This window comes from Piliocolobus tephrosceles, chromosome X, assembly GCF_002776525.5.
Source record: "Piliocolobus tephrosceles isolate RC106 chromosome X, ASM277652v3, whole genome shotgun sequence".
Classification (NCBI taxonomy): Eukaryota; Metazoa; Chordata; class Mammalia; order Primates; family Cercopithecidae; genus Piliocolobus; species Piliocolobus tephrosceles.
The window spans coordinates 49508788-49529356 of NC_045455.1; the positions used below are offsets into that span (position 1 = coordinate 49508788).

General features: G+C 34.7%; 1 protein-coding gene across 4 annotated transcripts in view; it reads left to right on the plus strand.

Annotated features, from left to right (window-relative positions):
• Positions 1–20569, plus strand: part of PCDH9 (protocadherin 9) — a 953506-nt gene that overhangs the window by 589649 nt on the left and 343288 nt on the right. For 2 of the 4 annotated variants that reach the window (XM_023186522.1, XM_023186530.1), the window contains one exon: positions 6137–6338. In XM_023186522.1, the coding sequence (XP_023042290.1) occupies positions 6137–6338 (202 nt within the window). The remainder of the gene's footprint in view (positions 1–6136; positions 6339–20569) is intronic. The other 2 variants (XM_023186535.1, XM_023186542.1) reach the window with 1 other exon arrangement.

Genomic DNA, 20569 nt, shown 5'->3' on the forward strand with positions numbered 1-20569 from the left:
TCCCATTTACTTTACTGTCTAAACTACAATGAGTTTTGGATTTTATTAAGAGGAAATGTGTGCATGCATTGATTTTAGATGGTAAGGAGCTATTGAGAAACTTACCATAGACTATCTTTATGAAAGTTACTTATAAATCACAATTAAATTGTGTTCTTATAAAAATAAGGAAGTTCAAAATATTTTTAGTGAATATTATAAGAAATATGCATGTTAAAATGCAGTTTCTGGTCTCTATATTTCTTAAGCCTCTTTGGAATGATTTCGTTTGCTACTTGGGAAGAGATATATATGAAAATATTTCAAATAAAGAAAAATCAAATCTTTATTGGATTTATGCAGAGATAAAGCAAAAACATGTTTGAATATAAAATTTTACCATGGTTTTGTATTTTACTTCATCATGAGTACTTTCTGGATGGTGTGTGTGTGTGTGTGTGTGTGTTTGTGTGTGTGTGTATTTATTTAGCAATAGACAGATACATAGATATACAGTTAGAATGATAGATAAATAAATGACATATTATTTCTTAAGCTTAGCAAGGGAATTAAATCAAAATTAGGTACATTTCCATGAGAAGATATTTAAAGATTCTCTCTATGTAAAATCATATTTAAACAATTACAAATAACTGTTTTTTTTTTTTTTCTATTTTCATAGTATCAATGTATAACATTCCATTGGGCAATAATTATTTTAAATGTCAGTCATTAATTAGATAATCAGTTTATTTAGTTGGTAATAATTAGCTTAGTTCTAGACTCACGTTGTTATCATGTTACTTGAGAAGGCAAGGATCTTTAATTGCAATGATTAAAAAACTAGGTAAAGAAAGTGAAGAATGGAAGTGAGAATAACAGAGAAGGGATCAGAAGATTGTTTGGCATTCCTTAGCTCAAGGGAAATCCCATATACCATATATCAAATGTTTCTGTTCTTTTGAATTAAGCTCTAATTTTCTATAAGTGATGAAGATAAACAATTAAAAATTGGGATATGTTTTATTATTACAAAGATAATTTGTGGAAATTTTAGTGTGGTCAAAATAATAACATTTTTGAATACCATCATCACATGACCAAACAATACTACTTTAAACACTTGGTATATGCATGGTTAGAAATTAGCTTATGCAGATTCACACATAAATACACATGAAGAAAAACAAAATTCAATTTATCAAAATATTTATTAACCTGGTTTTTATCTTTAACAATAGATTATAAGTATTTTCTATGCCAATACATATTAATTAACATAACTGCTAGTATTGTCAATACTTAACACAACTGTATGGTGTAATCTTTACACGATATTACATAACTTATTAATCGTCTATTAGACATTTTACTGTTTTCTTACCTTTAGACTTTTATGCAGAAAACAATGAAATTTACCCCCAAATCCTTGCACATAGGAATGTCTCTGAATTCATAAGACTGAAATAGTAGGCTTGAATGTGACTCATTCACTTGTGCATGCTATTCTACACCAGTAAGACATACATAAGAGAAACATTCAAGCAATAATTGGGATTTCTTAGGTGACTCATTCTTTCAGTGACTCTTGAAGAACAATGCTCAGTGCCGGACATGCATATCTTCTTTAGGCATTTGGATTTTCCTTCTTTTGCTTTTGTTCTAAGCTGCAAGATAAAAGAAGTATTGCAGCGGTTCTTGGTGGTGTTTCTCAAACTCAACCAGTGTGTCACCTTCTGACTTTCAGGACCCTGTACACACCCATGTGTGAACACATGGCACTATTAATTGTGTAGAGTAGAACTTCTGATACAAACGTTGCCTAATCAGAATTCATAGCGGCAGTCCTGACAGAACATAAAGTGTGGAAGCCTTAGTAGTTAGTTCTTTCATGCTATTCTTTCTCAAGCCAGCCCAGAATCTGGATATAACCTATGATAAATCAGGTAAACAAATGTGGCATGCAAACAATTAATCAGACAGAAGGAGTAATAATAAAAATATTTCCCACAGGAGAAAATTGAATGGGCAAGAAATAGACTTAGGAAAACAAAATGTAACTGCCCAGCTCTGGAGAGGCTGAAGGAGTGTTTTTGTAATATGTGGCGTCCCTCTTCAGCCAATCAGGATTTGACTGCATTTATAACCCAGACTGAGCTTATTTCCATAAAGATGAAACAAGATGCAAAATTTTTGGAGGCAGTAAGTAAACTCTTTTTCCTCTGAATATGCCTTTATAGATATACTGGAAGGATAATGGACAAGTCTTCACTGGTCAATACTCCAAGACCAGTATTCCTGGTCTTTCCCACCCCACACTAAGAGCTGTGTCACCTCAGAGAAGGCCCTGAGTTGACAGGATCAATAGGGCGCATAGTGAGGCATGCCAAATTCTGTGGATCGCATATTTCTCTTGTGAACGAGGGGGGAATGAGGGAATCACATATTTAAAATCAGCCAAACATAGATAGACCATAAGCTTTAAAAATGTAGTTTTTAATTTCAATAATTACAGCTACTTGTTTTTGACTATCTCCTATGTGTCAAGTATTGCATAGCAGGAACACTGTCTACTATGTGTCATGTATTGCATACCAGGAATGCTATTTTTAGCCTTTCAACACTTCCACAGGCAAGGTGTTATTTTCTATTTCTCAAAGCCAGGAACTCATTCAACAGCCATGAGGTCTGGTTCCAGCTTCTTTTTAAATTGGTGCTCTGCAGTTCAACCAGAGCAAGTACTACTGGGCCCTTAAACACACCAAAAATCCTTGTTTCCTACATCTTATTGGTCTTTGTTTTTCTGCATGTCAGTTTACTCAGTTCGTCTCCTTACATCTGCCTTGATAATTCAGATATTCTTTTGCTTGCATCAATCATTATGATGATAAATTAAAGATGGGTTTGTTTCATCAATTTGCTTCATACCATAATATCCATGTACTGATACTTAATACATACACATCACCACTCTCCCTCCCATCAGACTGATAAATTGTGCACAAATCTGCCAATTAAGACTTAAACGTCTCTGAGTCAAATTAATTCAGAAAGATTTTTATAAGCCTCCATTGTTTAAACATTATATCACTCCAATTTACAGTGTATCATTTCAAATAATTTATAGTAAACTTGCATTTTTCTTATTCTCACTTATAAAATGTTAAAGAAAAATAGTGTAGTGTATGTGAAACGTACTATAATAAGCTATATTTGAAATAATTTTGGAAAACAATGTTTTACTTTTGCTTTTCAGTGTAATCTTTGTACCAGGTATATAGTAGATGCTCAATTAAAAAAATGTTCTATGGACAACCTGCAAGAACTGCAGGATTAAGGTATAACTAGTAGTGCATATTTAAACATTCATTATGAGGAAGAAATATTGTCATTAAAACAGTATTAACTATGTTTAAAAATATCACAGATGTATTTTTTTTTTCTTTTTTACTTCTGTCTATGAAACATAAACTTCTTAATGGCTTAAGGGACTTCCAGAAATGCTTTACAAAGATTCAAGAATTATTTGTTTCATTGCTTTTCTCATAAGTCTTGACTTTTTTTTACTCACCAGAGTTAAGAGGTATTCCTCAAGAGATAATACCAAAGATACATTAAAATCTATGAGTTTTTAGTAGATCAGTCACTGTAAAAGCTATGTTTGATAGTCGTCCATAGTTAGCAGTGTGTTTCCTACTATAGTCTTTATCACAAAAGGATATTGATAGGTTGAGGGCATATTGAAACATAAATAACAAATATTTGTATTATTGACTTTCCTTGAAGAGTTAAATATATATAAGAGAGTAAACACTACAATAAATACTCATGTAGCATCATCTTTCTTATCCAGGAAGAAATACATATCAGATATTAATATTCAGGCTTAGTTTGCCTTCTCTGTATCACTCACCTAGGCACGTTTCAAAACCTTTGAGAAGGGAATGATATTCTTGAGATACATCTGCATGAAGGTGAAATGTGTTACAATAGAGGCAATTAGTACTATTTATGATTATAGTTTATGTGATGTTGGCATCAGTTCATTAAAAATGTACTAAACTATCAACTCATTTCACACAGATCATTGAGCAGCAGTAAAGTGATATCATTTCTTCTCCATTATGACTCTAAGCTGGATTCGAACCAGTGACTCACAGGATATAGGCTCTCTTCGGTTGTCAGTCTATAAGTATGCATTCATGGAGTTTCAGTATACCTATCTATACCATTTTGTTTCTTACTGTGATCCTTTTTCTTTGAAATGGATACAATCTATAAATTGTCTCTTGAAAAGCACAAATTTTAGTTACTAGAAAATGATTATATTATACAATATATACTTGTATATTATATATTTTTGATATATACATTCATCATTTTATTAATTCTGAATTTAAGTGGTCATATGTGGCATGATATTGAAAGGTCTTCTGGCTTCTAAGCAGAAAGAAAACTAGGTTTATTCAAATAACACAAATGTACTGCTCGCATACAATTCTCTAAGGCCTAAATCTCCACCTCACATAATTATAAATATTTTCAGGGATCATAGCAGCTAAAAGAGCATTTTCCAAGAGAACTAAACTTATCTGTGCTGAGGAAACATTAAAATTTATTCATTATTTTTTATAAAATAACTTTTTTTTGTAAACATTACAATTTATTGAAGTTACCATGTATACACTTTAGGTCATATCTGAGAGTGACATTGTGCAAACAGATACCAAAGTGATATTCCAAATATCTTTCAACTAGGATATTCTATTCTACTAGCAGTGTAGTCAAAGACTAGAGTGATATCTGGGTCAATGGGCAAGAATAATTTCTAATTTAATCTCTTTTAAAATACAGTCTTCTTTTTATGTATATCAATGGCAATTGCATAGAACTTGGTTATTTAAAATAATAATTTTAGCACAGCTAGCTCAGTCAGTACATCCCGAGACTCTTCAAATAATAATTTTCATTAATTATTCCAGTATTGCTTTAGGGACACTCACATGGGTACGGTGTCCTTTAAAAATAGCAGGTGGGCTGGGCATGGTGGATCATGCCTGTAATCCCAGCACTTTGAGAAGCTGAGGTGGGCGGATCAACTGAGGTCAGGAGTTCAAGATCAGCCTGGGCCAACATGGTGAAACCTCTTCTCTACTAAAAATACAAAAAATTAGCCTGGCATGGCGGGGCGCAGTGGCTCACGCCTGTAATCCTAGCACTTTGGGAGGCCGAGGTGGGCAGATCACGAGGTCAGGAGATCAAGACCATTCTGGCTAACACGGTGAAACCCCATCTCAAATAAAAATACAAAAAATTAACCAGGAGCGGTGGTGGGCGCCTGTAGTCCCAGCTACTCAGGAGGCTGAGGCAGGAGAATGGCGTGAACCTGAGAGGCAGAGCTTGCAGTGAGCCGAGATCGCGCCACTGCACTCCAGTCTGGGCGACAGAGCGAGACTCCATCTCAAAAAAACAAAAAACAAACAAACAAACAAAAATTAGCCAGGCATGGTGGTATGTGCCTGAAATCCCAGCTACTTGGAAGGCTGAGGGAATAGAATCACTTGAACCCGGGAGGAGGAAGTTGCAGTGAGACAAGATCGCGCCATTGCACTCCAGCCTGGGCAACAAGATCAAAACTCTGTCTCAAAAAAAAAAAAAAAAAAAAAAAAAAAAAGAAGAAGACAGGCAGTACTGTAGGAAATATATTGACTACAAATGTTATCCTAAAAACATCAAGTAAGCGCAGTGTCTGGCCATTCAAAAGAAATGAAATGTTGCATTTTCTAAGTATTTATTTAGAGTTATCAAAAGCATATTTGCATATTTCATCTTATTTAAATTTTTTTCTGTAATTTTGTCGACTAGTATGAGTTTTGTTTAGTTTTGTTTTGCCTCTCTTGTTACACTTTTCAAAGCCCCAACTTTAGTGTTAAGGTCGTGAATTATACAAGATTGAAATTCTTTTTGGTATTTTGCTGGTTGGCCATTACACAGTAAATGGCATATAATTAATACTTGTTCTTAGCTTTGTTCCTAGTTTGGTTTGTTTTGCTTTTACATTGTGTCACTTGTTGAAAGTGTTTTAATTTTGTGTTCCACTAGGCCTGTTTTATTTGAGAGGAGTGTTAATCAGCATGTCCTGTGGTCTTCTTTGTAGTCGCAGCGCCGTGTTACGTTTCACCTCCCTGATGGCTCCCAGGAAAGCTGCAGTGACAGTGGTCTAGGAGACCACGAGCCGGTGGGTAGTGGAACCCTGATCTCACACCCTCTTCCTCTGGTTCAGCCACAGGACGAATTCTATGACCAGGCCTCTCCGGACAAGAGGACCGAAGCAGATGGCAACTCTGATCCCAACTCTGGTGAGTCCCCTTCAAAATTTTGATTGCTTAGAGTTGTTCTGGTTTTGTTGTGCACTTGAGTTTTCAAGAGTAATTGTAGGGTGCAAGGATGAACATCTCGTTGTTTTTTTTTTGCTGGCTTCATTGTTGTTGTTGTATTCTTTGAGATATACATCTAATATGTTTGATATGATTTTGGCTGTTAAATTGTATGATATGTCTTCATTTTATGAATCATTAAAAAAGAAAAAAACATGCTATAAATATAACTGAAAGAAGCCATTTGTTGCAAGATATTCTGATGTCAGAGATCTTACAAAATTTGAACACATTTTAGAACTGCAAAAATACAGTTAAGTAGAATACAGTCAATAAAAAAAGAAATATCGATTTGTGTATATAAATGTCATAAGAAATTTGATTTTCCAGTGAACACGTTCCAAAAACAAATAAAGAATATTAGAGTTAAAGGTATTTTAGAATTCGTCTGTCAGATTTTCTAGGTTTTACCAGAAAATTAAAAAAAAAAAAAAAAAGGATTAAATCATGATTAAAACAAGTGTAAAGAGGGGAGATAACAATTTGGGGGTTATATTTCCTTTATCGTCTACTTGAATTCTTGGATAATTTGTTCTTTTACTAATATGTTGAGGGAGATATATTTGGCCAAAACTTTTATTCTTCACAGACCCATATCCCACTCCAGAAATCATTGCCCACTCCAAATAAACATTGTTGGGGGGCGTGTTTTCCTTGGCCTTTGGAGGAAATCTTGGGCAAGTGCTAATGATTTTGCTAATAAAAAAACTGACTACCTTACTTTTATTAAATAAATAAAAGACCGTTTCATCAATTATTATCTCCAGTCTAATGACCGTAATTTCTATTTTACTTAAAATCAAATTATTTTCTGGTGGGGTATGTTCATGGTGGGGAAAGCTATGCATGTGTAGGAGCAAGAGATAAAAATGAAATTTCTGTACATTTATCTCAATTTTGCTGTGATCCTAAAATTGCTCTAAGAAGTAAATAATAAAAATAGTAATTATAAAAATGCATCTAAACTAATCAGAGCAAAAAAGAGTTTTTGCTTGTTTTTGTTTGTTTAACTCATCTTGAACATGCTCCAAACTGGTTGCATGAAGTGGGAAATTGAAGTATGATGACTTTCTCTTAATTTTCTGCCAATTTTGCTTCTTATTTTTTTGAACATGAAAATATCTCTGGCATTTCTATGGTGGAAGTAGGAATACCAAGAGGAGGTAAAACGTACAAAAGGGCTTTCTTAGCCAGTTCTCTGATAGTAATACAGCATTGGTGTTCTCTGACTTCCAGAATTTTAAACTGCTTCTTTTTGTCAAAAGAAGGAGAGAGTTCTTTCTGAGGTATGCCTCCTCCCCATCCCCAGCATGTCCCCATTTTTGGAAATCTCTTCTCATTGGCAAATACAAGGCAGGCAAAGTTACATTTTATCTTCTCTCTACCAACAATTTTCTCTACTCAAGGAACTCTTTCAGGAGGATCTAAGTAAACTCCCTCCCAGCTCTGGCTTTTGCTATTTCATGTCCTATACCTTGGTCACACAAAAAAAACATAAGTGCATCTTTTGATTTCACACATAGAGGAGAACAGGACATACCCAAAGAAGCAACCTCTTGTTATTACACTGAATTTGGGAGAACAAGAACTATCCTCTTTTGATTTCAAGGTTTTGACCAGTGTAAGCACCACTGAATCTAAGTGGTTTAATTGAATCAACCTTCTCTAGACTTCTGTGAAGAGGTTTGTGTAGGTGCTTTCACACAGCTCTTTCAAAACTGTTTTCCCAGTCTCTGACTTTGCCCTATCCAACTTTAAAACATCTCTTGTTGGAGTAAAGCTAAGAGTCTCACAGCTGGTTCCTAACCACGTTTTCTCTAAGTGTGTGTGAGTGGTTGACTCCTCTTGTCTATGGACCTCAGACAAAACCAAACAAGAAAGAGTCCCATTTCAAAAATAGTCGCACAAATTGTTTTAGGACTTGTCTATAGAGTTTACCAAAGTTAATTTACAAAGATATCTTCAAAGTATTTGCAGCATGTGCAATTCTAGGTAGAATATTTACAATGACTAAGATTAAGACAATATTTCATGATTTTTTTTTTAGCTAGAATAATGAAATATTTTAGATGCATATGCAAGAATATCTGGGTACAGTAAATTTAATCAATGGGTTGCAGAAACCAATGAACATCTGGGTAATTTTCTAGTTAACTAATTGAATTAGAGATTTAAAAATTTGTTTCAACTAGAAAGCAAAGACAGCTTTTTAAATTTAATAGCTATAGGGATAAAATGAGAGTTATATATTTTATTTGCCATAGAATTTTTTTGTCTGTCAGCCAGGGCCAACAGAGAAGTATCTGAGTAAAGAAAAAAAATTGCAAAAAATTATGTTATCTATACTTTCACTATCATAGCAGCAATATAGATGCACAAAAATGAAAAATGTGTTGACTCATAAGAAATAATGCATTACTGAAAATATATTTGGAGAAAAGTAAAATTTAGGCTTATGTGCAAAGGCTCACTTAAATATGTATTATAGCCTGGCATGGCAGCACGTGCTTGTAGTCCCAGTTGCTAGGGAGGCTAAGGCAAGAGGTTGACTTGAGGCCAGGAGTCTGGGGCAGCAGTGAGCTATAATCACACAACTGCACTCAAGCCTGGGAAACAGAGCAAGACCACCTTTTCCTCAAGTGTGGGAGTGTCTCAAAACATAGGTATTATAATAAAAAATTTGATTTATGTTTTATAGCTTAGTTTTTAGAAATAGTAAATTCTAAATTAAAGGCAAATGTATAAAGTTATTATGATAAATATATTGCTTAAAAGAATCATGTGGTAATATTTCATTTTATTTTTTGTTTGTTTATTTGTCAGGAGATTCAGGTATACTTTGAATACTTTAATTAGAGTCTAACACAGTCTAAGAGTCTGAAGTCTCTAAGAGAAATATATTTTCAAGAAAGAAAAAAATAAAACATGAATGAGAAAAAAGTAGCAGGTTTTTGATGATTGGTAAGTTCATCTAGACCAAATATCTAGACCAAATGGACAGACAAGTTTTGCTTTGTATTTGTCTTTGATTTTTAGGCTAGAAATGATTTTTACCAATATAGCTCTGCTTTCTCCTACTCTCACACTTAAGAGAGCCCACGTTTGAGTTTTCCAATTATAGAAAAGGGAAAAGAAAAAAACATATTTTTCCTAGCTTTTAAAGTATGTTTAAACTAAGCTCCCTAGGACAAAATGTTATCCAATACATATAACAATTTACCCAATGATTTTGACCTAGGCAGTGGCAATGGGCCAGGTGCCAGATGGAAAAAGATAGCCAAGGTCCAAAACTGGGAAAAAGAAGCAAACAAACAAAAACCTTTAAAACTAGCTCCAAGAAATCTCTAGAGATTTTATCAATATAGTGACATGGAAAAAGAGACCCAATGGACAGCACAACCTTGGGCAGTCCAACACTCACCCAACACAGTGACGTCGCTCACAAGCATAATGATCAATAAAATGTCTTTAAACAGGAAAGAACAGGGCTCTTAGGTTGTAACAGTGCCTTGTTCATCACTGGGAAGGGGAGAAAAGAGAAAGTGGAGAAGCGAGCAACCCTGAGAGCCCCTAGAGGCTAGCAGTTCTCTTGACATTTAATGGGACATAAAATTTAAACCTCCTTTGTAAATGTCTACAGCAGAGTTAATTAGAATGGCCTAGCAATATTAAGATAGTCAAACTGAATGTTCATTCATATTAGGATAGAATTATTACATATTATCTTTAAATTTTGCAGTCACATTTTTGGTAATTATCTATGAGAAATTTGTGAAGTGAGGTACAGTGATATTGATGCAGTAATCATCTCTAGCAATAATCTTGCTATTTAGTTCTCTATTGTCCCCTTTGAATTCAGTGGAATTTTTTGACTGGGCTTTGATAGTTCCTGAAGAGTTGTGATTTTATAGCACGTAAAATAGATTTCTATTGGATGTCAGTATTATCTGTAGAAGTACTAAGTAATTTTGATTATACTTATCTATATTTCTATTTTTTCAAATATGGTTCATATAAAGAAAGTCATTGAGAGCTAGTACTAATTTCTATAGTAACTATTTCCAGTAAGTATTTTTTTCAAAGAAATTAATACAAATGGTAGTAACATGTGGAGACATTTTTATAAACTTCAAGCTTCAATATAGGTTACTGCTTCTAAACACACACACACACACACACACACACACATACACACACAGTGGCATTTGATCTAATAATACTGATCTACAATATTCTTCTTTATTCCCAATTTTATGCATTTGGATTATTAGCATTATGGATTTTATATTATATCTAATTCTTAATTAAAACAATAAGTAAATGATTAAATTCTTTACCTGCATTGCCAAAAACAAATTGTTTGCAAATTAAGCAATAGTTGATAGGTTTTGTATGAATGATGTTGATGTAAATCTAAAGCAGTCTCTACTACATAAAGTATGACTCATATGTCACTAATTTTTGTGTGCTGGAAATAGAGTTTTCATTTTTTTCTTCCATTTTTTAAAAATGTCGAATCCCCATTGCATTGGTATGACAGAAACTTCAGTTCTTTTTTACCTCAATTCCAGAGGATCGTCATCATCAAAAGGAAGTGCAATATTCTCAACCCTGGGTCATTGATCCGCTTTTATATCCATTGTCTCATCTGCCCAGAGGGATCTCAAATGAGACTGCCTTCATTCCGGTCCTCCTGGACTCTGGGAAATTGCTGATACCTCATGCCATAGGGATAGTAAATAGGTTTTCAGCGAGTTTATCTTTGGACTCCCATGTCTGGATGGACAGCATGGATCACTACTCTTGGGGATCTTCCTGACTCCCTGGACTCTACGATGTAATCTAGCCTCAAGGACTTTCTAATCTTTATCCTCTAGGTTTCTTTGAGTTCTGCTCAACAAACATGATACAGAATCTCTCCTGTTTCTATTCCCTCCCCTTTCACTTCTCTTTCTTCTTCCCAATCGGGTTGAGTGAATCTATTTAACATCTAGGATCAGAGACTCCCACTGATTTTCTTGATATTTTTTCATCAAAAGCATAACTCTTCTATTTTCTTTTTGCCTCAGCAACAAGAAAAAAAATCTCATGATAGGTTTACAACTTTGCAAATTAACTGCTTTCTTACTGTTCTCCATCCTGTCTCATCCTCATCTAATCAATGAATTATAAAGTCAACATCTAGGCCAGGTGCCATGGCTCACATCTTTAATCCCAGCACTTTGGGAGACTGAGGAGGGAAGATCATTTGAGGTCAGAAGTTCGAGACCAGCCTGGCCAACATGGTGAAATCTAGTTTCTACTAAAAATACAAAAAAATGAGCCAGATGTGGTGGCACGTGCCTGTAATCCCAGCTACTCAGGAGGCTTAGGCACCAGAATCATTTGAACCCAGGAGGCAGAAATTGCAGTGAGCCGAGATGACAGACACCACAACACTACAGCCTGGGTGACAAAGTGAGACCCTGACTCAAAAAAAAAAAAAAAAAAAGAGCCAATATATGTTGGCCAAAAGTGGAGTAGGCAAAGGAATACATATATGTATGTATGAAAAAAATAAACCCAACATATATTAACATTTCAAAATTATCAAAAGTAATTGTGTAAAATTATATTTGTGTTTATTGATAAAATGATTATATCAGCATTCAGTTTAAATGTACAGTGGATATGAAAATGATATACAAAAGGGATTATTTCTCTTTTGCCAAGTGGCTTTAAAGAACATATGTGAAGAACTTCCCTCCATTAATTATTGAGTAGCCTGAAATACAGTTCTTGCAGGAAATGCGGTATACATACTTGATTTGAATATCAATTTACAGAATGTGCTGGTGCCCTAAAAGCCTCTAATGGTGACCTAAAATTTTGTTGGTTTGTTCCTTTCTTCAATATCGTAAAAAGACACTAAAATTTTGAGATAATTGTAGACGTAAGAGTGTGGGCTGGCTTTTAAATGATATTTTTAAATTATTATTTATTAGAAGTAATAATAGAATTGTGTTTTGTAAGAAGAAATTTATCATTGATAGTGATCGATTATGAAGAGTATAAAAGAAACAATATAATGTCTGGGAATTTGTCTTAATATTACTCTATCAAAATAATAACAATAATAATAATGGTGGGAATACATTAAACAATAAAATATTAGTATCTGTTGAGATTAGGTGATGGCTATATGGGTAGTTATTACATTAGGCTCACTATTTTTTCACATGTTTAAAATTTTCCAAAATACAAGTGATAGACTGGTATAAAACTCAGAATCAATATGTAAGATATTTGAGCTACATTTTATTTCCTCTTTCTTTCTCTATTGTTTTGATTCAAAAATAAGGTTTACTGTATACTGTACACAAGTATGGGTGGATATTTTTGTATATAGCAAGCATATTTCATACATTTAAGTATGTTTCTAATGACATTGCAATTAAGCAGAGATTTTCAGTAATTACTTGTGTATTTGTAAGACTAGAACATAAACTGGTAACTGCTCCCATTAAAGACCTTTTAAGTAAAATAAAGTCTTTCAAAACTTCCCTCTGGAACTTAGCAATAAAACTGTTAACCACAAATGTCTGTGCTTTTCTGTCTGTAGGGTGCCCAAGAGAAGTTGAAGGTAGGGACTGACTTGTATCCTTCTGGCAACCAAATAGATAGGGTCTCTGTGTTCTAGGCATATCCAAGTCCTACAGCACACTTAATCAACTGCCCTACAAATGATGCACACACGTGCAGTATTTATTGCACTGAATTTTGTTACCTTTTACTGCAGGTAAAGATTTATTCCATTCCCAAGTAGCAGTAAATCGTATTTACTTAAGAAGTTAACCCATTAAAATGATCATAAACTCTATGTAAAATTCAATGAAACCATTAATTCTAAGAAAATGGTAAAATGATTTTCAATTGAGGATTCTTATTTTTTAAACAAATATAACTAGGATGATGAAAGAATTTCACTAATTCAAAAGCAGACAAAAACAATTATGTGTTCAGATCAGGAACAGTTTATTACCACTAATTCAAAATTAAGTCTTAATCTTGTCCCATTGAGAATCATGAATAGAGTTATTTCTGTATCTGATATTTCTTTAAATGTTATTTTAAAAGATTTTCTGCTGTTTAATCATGTACAAAATTACAAGTTAGATTTCCTTTGAAAAGCCTGCCTGTCATGTGCCTCTGACTTTATCTAGACTATGTTATGAATCGGGTGATGAATTTCTCAGCGTATAGTTTTAATATCTGACATTTATGGTTAATATTTAATAAGTCCTATTTATGACCCAGGAATTCTAGTAAATATTTTGATACATTGTATATGATCCCACACTATTACTGTAAATTAGATAGTATTATAAGTAAACTGAAATTCAGAAATTTTAAGTTATTTGTCTAAAACTGCTGAGTGTGACCTGGGTGCAGTGGCTCATGCCTGTAATTCTAGCAATTTGGGAGGCCGAGGCAGGAGAATAACTTGAAGCCAGAAGTTGTTGACCAGCCTGAAGAACATAACAAGACTATGTCTTTACAGAAAATTTTAAAAATTAGTCAAGTGAAGTGGTGTGTGCCTGTAGTCCTAGCTACTAAGGAGGCTGAGGTGGGAAGATTGCCTGAGCCTTGGAGTTTGAGCTTGCAGTAATCTACGATCATGCCCAGGCACTCCAGCCCGGGTGACATGATAAGATTCTGTCTCTTAAAAAAGTAAAAGGGGGGAATATAAGCCTACTTGCCAGTAGGTGAGCTCCAGAATGTGAACTCAGGAGTGTCTGACTCCACAGCTTTTGCTATTCAGAGAGATGTCCTTCAGTGAATACAAGGTTTAACACAGTACATGACTCAACACAATCACTACTGGGGATGCATTTTTTAATTATTGGACACTAATCTTATTTTTAAGAAGAAGCTTGAGAAATTAAATGTTAACACAATGCGTTGGTCAAATAGTCTGCTGATAGGATAAATAACTTGTGAGAGAACTACTTCTGCAGTTTTTAGTGTTTTTGTTTTGTTTTGTTTTTTGTTTGTTTTTGGTATTAGATCAATAAAAATTTAGATCTTAGGACCCTACAGATCATCTGGTATAACAGTGTTTTATACAGAGGCATAAAAAGAAAAGTGCTTTGCCTGAAGCCACATAGTTTATGAGTCTACAATAAAACTCAAAGATACCGACTCCTCTATAAGTGCTCTTTTCACTGGAACAATACTTTCTTATCATGAACCATCTACCTTTACCTCAAAGAAAATAGGTACAATTATTTGATTAGCAATTGTCTCCTCATTAGTCTCTAAGGACTATTTGCTTACTTTTCTATTCTCCATGCCTGTCAGCTGGGGATTGCCTTCAGATCTTAGAGGCCACACTCAGCTGCTAGCCATGTAGACCTGTTAACATTACTACTTAGTTCTTTAAAGCCAGCTAGAGAGACAAGGTCTCTATAGTATGTCTATATCAAGATAGAGTTTTATATAACTTAACATAACCATCAGAGTGATTTTCCATCATCTTTGCTTTACTTTGTTGATTAGAAGCAAGCCTCAGGTCTCGTCTACACTCAAGGTGACAAATGGTCATAAACATCAGGAGGTGGGCATCCTGAAGGATCACCCTAGAGTTTGTTTGCCACAGTCTATATTAAACTTTTAGAAACTTATATTAAACTTATATAAATGTTACCTTGATATACCTTAATATACATTATTCATTTGAGCTTTTGAATGATTCACCAATTTTTTAATTCACTTATCTATTCATTCTGCAAACATTCATGTTAAGTCAATTACGTACTAGGTACTATGTTAGGTTTGGGGGAAAGACATTAAAAACAAGACTCAGTAAGCTTAAACAACTTCCAATTTAGTGCAAGAGTTCGTTGCCTGTGTTGCTTGGTCCAAGAGGACCACAGGTAGATTTTTAGGAATATGTGAGCTTCCTGAAATTGTTTTGCAATTTTGTTCTATGTATTATGAAGCTGTGATGCTATGAAGATGTTATAAACCATAAAAAAGACAAAGGAACACTGATTTTTGTTGGAGAGAAAGTACTAGATTCCAATAAAATTAGTGTGTTAGAATAAATACTAGTAAATATACAAAAAAGTGGGTTTTAGCATAGAATAAGCCTTTGATAAAGAATCAATAAAGAATCTGTAGATAAAGTGATGCTTTAAACAAGTGACATGGGATGAATAGATCTTACTAAAGTAAAGTCTGTGTGTGTATGTGTGTATTTGTATGCAGTGTAGCCTTCTTTGGCCTATAAAAGGTCATGGCCAGTAGGGCATAGAAATTAAAATCTCAGTTTGTTTAGAGCATATCCATGTAAAATTAGTGTCAACATGATCTTTAAGTCTCAGATACTTAACCACCAGAATGAGCCTAGTAATATCTGAGAATATTCTTATAAAAATTAAAAGGCCTGCGTGCGCCACTGCACTCCAGCCTGGGTGATGAGCAAGACTCTATCTCAAAAAAAAAAAAAGAAAAACAAAAACAAAAACAAAAATGAAAAGGCCTGAAACACAGTAGATGCTCAATAAGTGATTAACTGTTCAAGTAAGTGCCAGTAAACAAATTGTCACTTACTTGAACAGAATAAATGGATTGAGACACAGGTCGGGACAAGATTTTGAATTTTGGAAAGTCTAGGATAGATTTCATTTGGATATAGGAGATAAAAGGAAAAATCGAGAATATTTCTTTGATTTGCAAGATTTATTGGAAAATTGCATAATTAAAAAAGAGAATATAAAATAAAATCAGATTAGGAATTAATTCTTTTAATTTTAAAGTCTGAGCTGCTGTGCAAGATTATTTGGAACTAGAAAAGTGATTGAAAATTGGAAATTGAAAACTTACAACACAGAAAGTGAATAAAATTCTAAGTATGATAATTAGAGGAGACAGAAGAAGTTTAAGACAGAAATCACTGCAACCTTATATTTAGGCAAGGCAGAGGTGGGGGCAGGATGGGAACAAAGATCAAAAAATTAAGAATGTACAGCCAGAAAATTATTTGAAAGCTTCAGGGATATTTGAGCTCTACACATAGCTAATGGTGGATTTTTTGGAAGTAATGTAGAATTGCGATTAAGAACACAGACTGTGGGGTCAGACCAACCTAGATCCTAACTCGGAGCCACAGGGTTGCTGGCATATAATGCAAGCTTAACTTACAAAATTACTACATTTAATTATCATTATTCTTATCAATAGATACTGAAAAGGTATAGAAGCAGCAAAACATGTATCTTAATTATTTAGGAAAGTTTCAAGCTTAAAAAATTACCATGGTGAATTCTGAACTGTAAAATCACTGTTACACACTTAACAAATAAATAAAATTCTAGAAAATTGTTAGTTTCAAATTCTAAAAGTTTTATTTCAAAAATCATTTTTAGGTAATTTTTTATTTGTATTTACCATGCCTGATGGGGACTCCAAAACACCCATTTTCTAAAGACTAATAAAATCCATAGTAAAACATTTTTTTTCTACAGTGTGTTCATTGTTTTTCTTAAAGGCAGTTATACTCACTTTATGATTTTAAAGAATTTCTTAAACATTAACTTTTCACAGTACACTTTGATGTTTCACTACCATTTTATTTTAAAAGGGGGTACCACAGGATAATTTTCTATAATATTACTTAATGTAGTTAAGCTATTGATATAAAATAGGCGAGGACACAGTTTTGTCTGCTAGAAGTTGTCAATCTCAAATATGACTTTATTTCTTAAAAAAGAATTATCTTTGAATATTGTTTACTATAAAAATTTTAAAGCTAGTAATATTTTATCATGTTTAAGCTTCTTTAAGAGGTCATAAATATAGTATGTTTAGTATGGTGGAAAAGTCTATAGTAACAATACGCCTCCTAGTGTAAAGTAAGGATAATGTCAACTTTCTCTGGTGTACTGCATGGAATCTCATTTCCATAGCTGCTGTCAGGTGATCCATTCTTCTAAGAAATAACAAAGAGAAATAGCATGTACTTAACCCTGGATATGTAATCTTCCCGAAGGGAGAAAATTATTATTTGTAAATCCGTGTTTATAGTAATTTGAGAGTGGTAAAAATGATAGATAAATAGATATGCAAATCAGTATCTATATCTAAAAATAAAGAAACTTGCTGATATCAGTAACTCTTAGAAGTATAAAATTAACTTTTTAAATACCTCCAAATAAAGTTATATTACAGAAAATAAAATTACTAATTATAAATAATATATTCTCATAATATCAAATATATTTATATTTAGATACATATAAACATACATGTGGACCTTAATAGAGACATACAATTATCTAGAGTTTCAAAACAATTTGAAATTTTTAAAGAAACCATAGTAATTTGTCTAAACTCCCCCAAATATACCTTAATGCTATTTTAACATGTATTTCTGCTAGTGATTGAGAATTACGCAGTTTAGTGTGGCTGACAAATACATGAGTGCCTGGATTTTAATAATACTAAAGGAAGGTTTCCAGATGAAATACAGAATGTCCATTTATTGCAGGATTTTTCCTTAGTTCAGCTAAAGGTGTGGTTCTTTGTCCCATGGCCACAAAACTTCAGGCTCACAGACAATTTGAATGGTGAGTCAGACAGGGTTTTATTGGGTGAAAAGGAAAATAAAGGGGGGAAACAGGGACTCTCACTAGGCCAGAGTCCCTTGCTGGAGTGTTTCCCACCCAGTTATTCCAATCCCAGGTTCCACCCAGGAAGAGGAGGGGCCAGGCTCTTCTCCACTGCAAACATCATGAACTTCCCGAGGTTCCCCCTCAGTGCGCAGGTTGGCTGGAGTTTCTGCACAGACCCCCTCTCACCTGGCTGTCTCCTTCCGCCATCTAAAGTGGTACATCTAACTGCAATTAAAGGACAAAGACCTGCTTCCTGCTGACTGGGGACTCTGTGTTGTGTAAATGGCAGTCAGAGCTCCCTCAGCGACCTAAGGGTTCCCAGTAGATGAGGCCATCATCAGAGGCTCTGATTGCATCACTGTTTGGAGTTTGGTGGCCTGAAGGCAAGAACAGACAAAACAGGTTATTATAAAACAAGTATCAAAATAAAGCAAGGGGAGCAGTAAGCACAGCTCAAAACTTCCTAGGCCTTTTACCAGTTTGCACAGGGAGAGGGAGACAAAAAGCCTGACAGGTTAAAAAAAAACTTTACCCTTTTGCTGGCATGTTGGGCTCCTGGGTTCCCTTCCCCTGAACCCAATCCTAAGTCAACCAGTTTAAGGTTTGGGAAATTAACTCTTTCCAGTTCGGAGGATGCATCTGAGGGGAGTGTCCTGCAATACAGAGACACAATTACCTATCAGTGAAGAGAGAATTGAGGAGAAGAAAGGAAAAAGTTAGCCTTTTTTAAAGAAGTCCCAAGGGGTTAGGATGCATTTGAAAGGGGTACGGATTGAAGATGAATGACTACCCATCTAGAAAGAGGGAAGCAGGCATCCGTGGTTCTCTTCTCTTCCTAGCAGATCCCGGGGTATGTGAGGGAGATAGGGAAGAGTGCCCTCTTTCCGTCTTCCATCCTTGCATCCCCAAGTTCTGGCGACCTTGGCAGGTGCCACCATGAGTACAAAAGTGGCTTGCACCCATGAAGCAGGGGGCGCCTAGAGAAAAGAAATGGAATTACCTGCTCTGACCTATATCTCCTTCCCACTCACTGTCAGTAGCCTTGGAGTTCCCTAGACCTCATTTATGCCATGGATATTAACGTGGCCTTTATCCATGAAACAGGAAGGTTGGGCTTGGCTTAATCAGCAGGAATGAGTCACATTCACCTGTGCTGTGCCTTTTAAGCTCTGCTGCCACCTAACTCTAGATTCCTTAGATCCAGTTTTCCCTCCTAGGGCTTTGACCTGAAGCTTGGAATTGAGTCTGGGACAAAAAATGTGCCTTGGGGTATTATACAGACTCTTTATCATAAGCGGAATGCTAAGGTGAAACTGCCGAACTCAGTCCTCCTCAAACAAGGGAGAGGAAAGGATGACTTGTGACACTCAGATAATTGGTGGCTATAGTTATGCTTGGTAAGATTTTGGGGCATGGTGCTTGGCTTTGGTTAGCTCCCTTGGTCCTACTTTCCCAGAAAGGAAACCTCCAAGTGACAGGCATCCTATTAATTCCCATCACCTGGCAGGATTTGCAGGATAATTGCTCAGAACTAGATATTAATCCAGATTTTTACATTAGCCATTCCTCTTGTTCTTTCTGAGCTGCAGCCAGAGATTGCTGGTAGGTTCACAGGAAAAAACAGGGCTAGTCTAAAATGTAGGCAAAAATTAAAAAAAAAAAAAAAAAAAAAAAACTAATGAGTTTAGAATTTAATGACGAAATATATGATAAGTTTTGAAACATGATTTATCTCTCTCCAGTCCTGTTTGTTAAAAGCAACAACAAAAACAAACAAACAGACAAACAAAAAACTTCTGATAGGAATGAGTGATTTGCAAAATAGATGTTACTTGACCTGATTATTTGCATTAAGTGCAGCGAGAATAATTATTTTTCTACATAGGCCTTTTGGATTGGCTTTGATCAAGTCTGTTCCACAAGAATCTCAGATAAGACCATTTAAAGCAGAGCCCAAGCACAGGTTTATATCCTCAAACACCTGCGAGTTAGATGTTCCTCTCCTCTTAAGACCCCAAGATAAATTTGGAGCTCCTAGACTGTTAGAAAGTGACATCCTTTACTGACCACAGGTCAGGAACTCAGTACAGCAACTGCATAGACAAGAGTATGAGACCTGTTTCCTCATTGGGCTTCTATCAACTCTGTAAGTCAAGCTCGAATCCTTAAAGGGCAGCATAGACTTCCAGTCAAAGTCTTGGTAAAATTGCCAGTATTTCCAACTGTGTCCTGTTGCAAAAGAAAAATGGATCCTTATTACACTGATGCCAACTATTATATTGCCATAAGGATACTCACAGATAGTTTCCAAGTTTTAGAGGAACCAGGCAGGGAGAAACAAACATGCTTCAAATTTTGTTGATAGGAATACACCTTATTTAATTAATAAAGTTCAAAATTAGTTCAAAATAGGTTTCAAAATTAGTTCAAAATAAGTTTCCTTGACTCTGAACAACAAGGATCAGCAATATTCCAACCAAAGTCAACAAGGATCAGCAA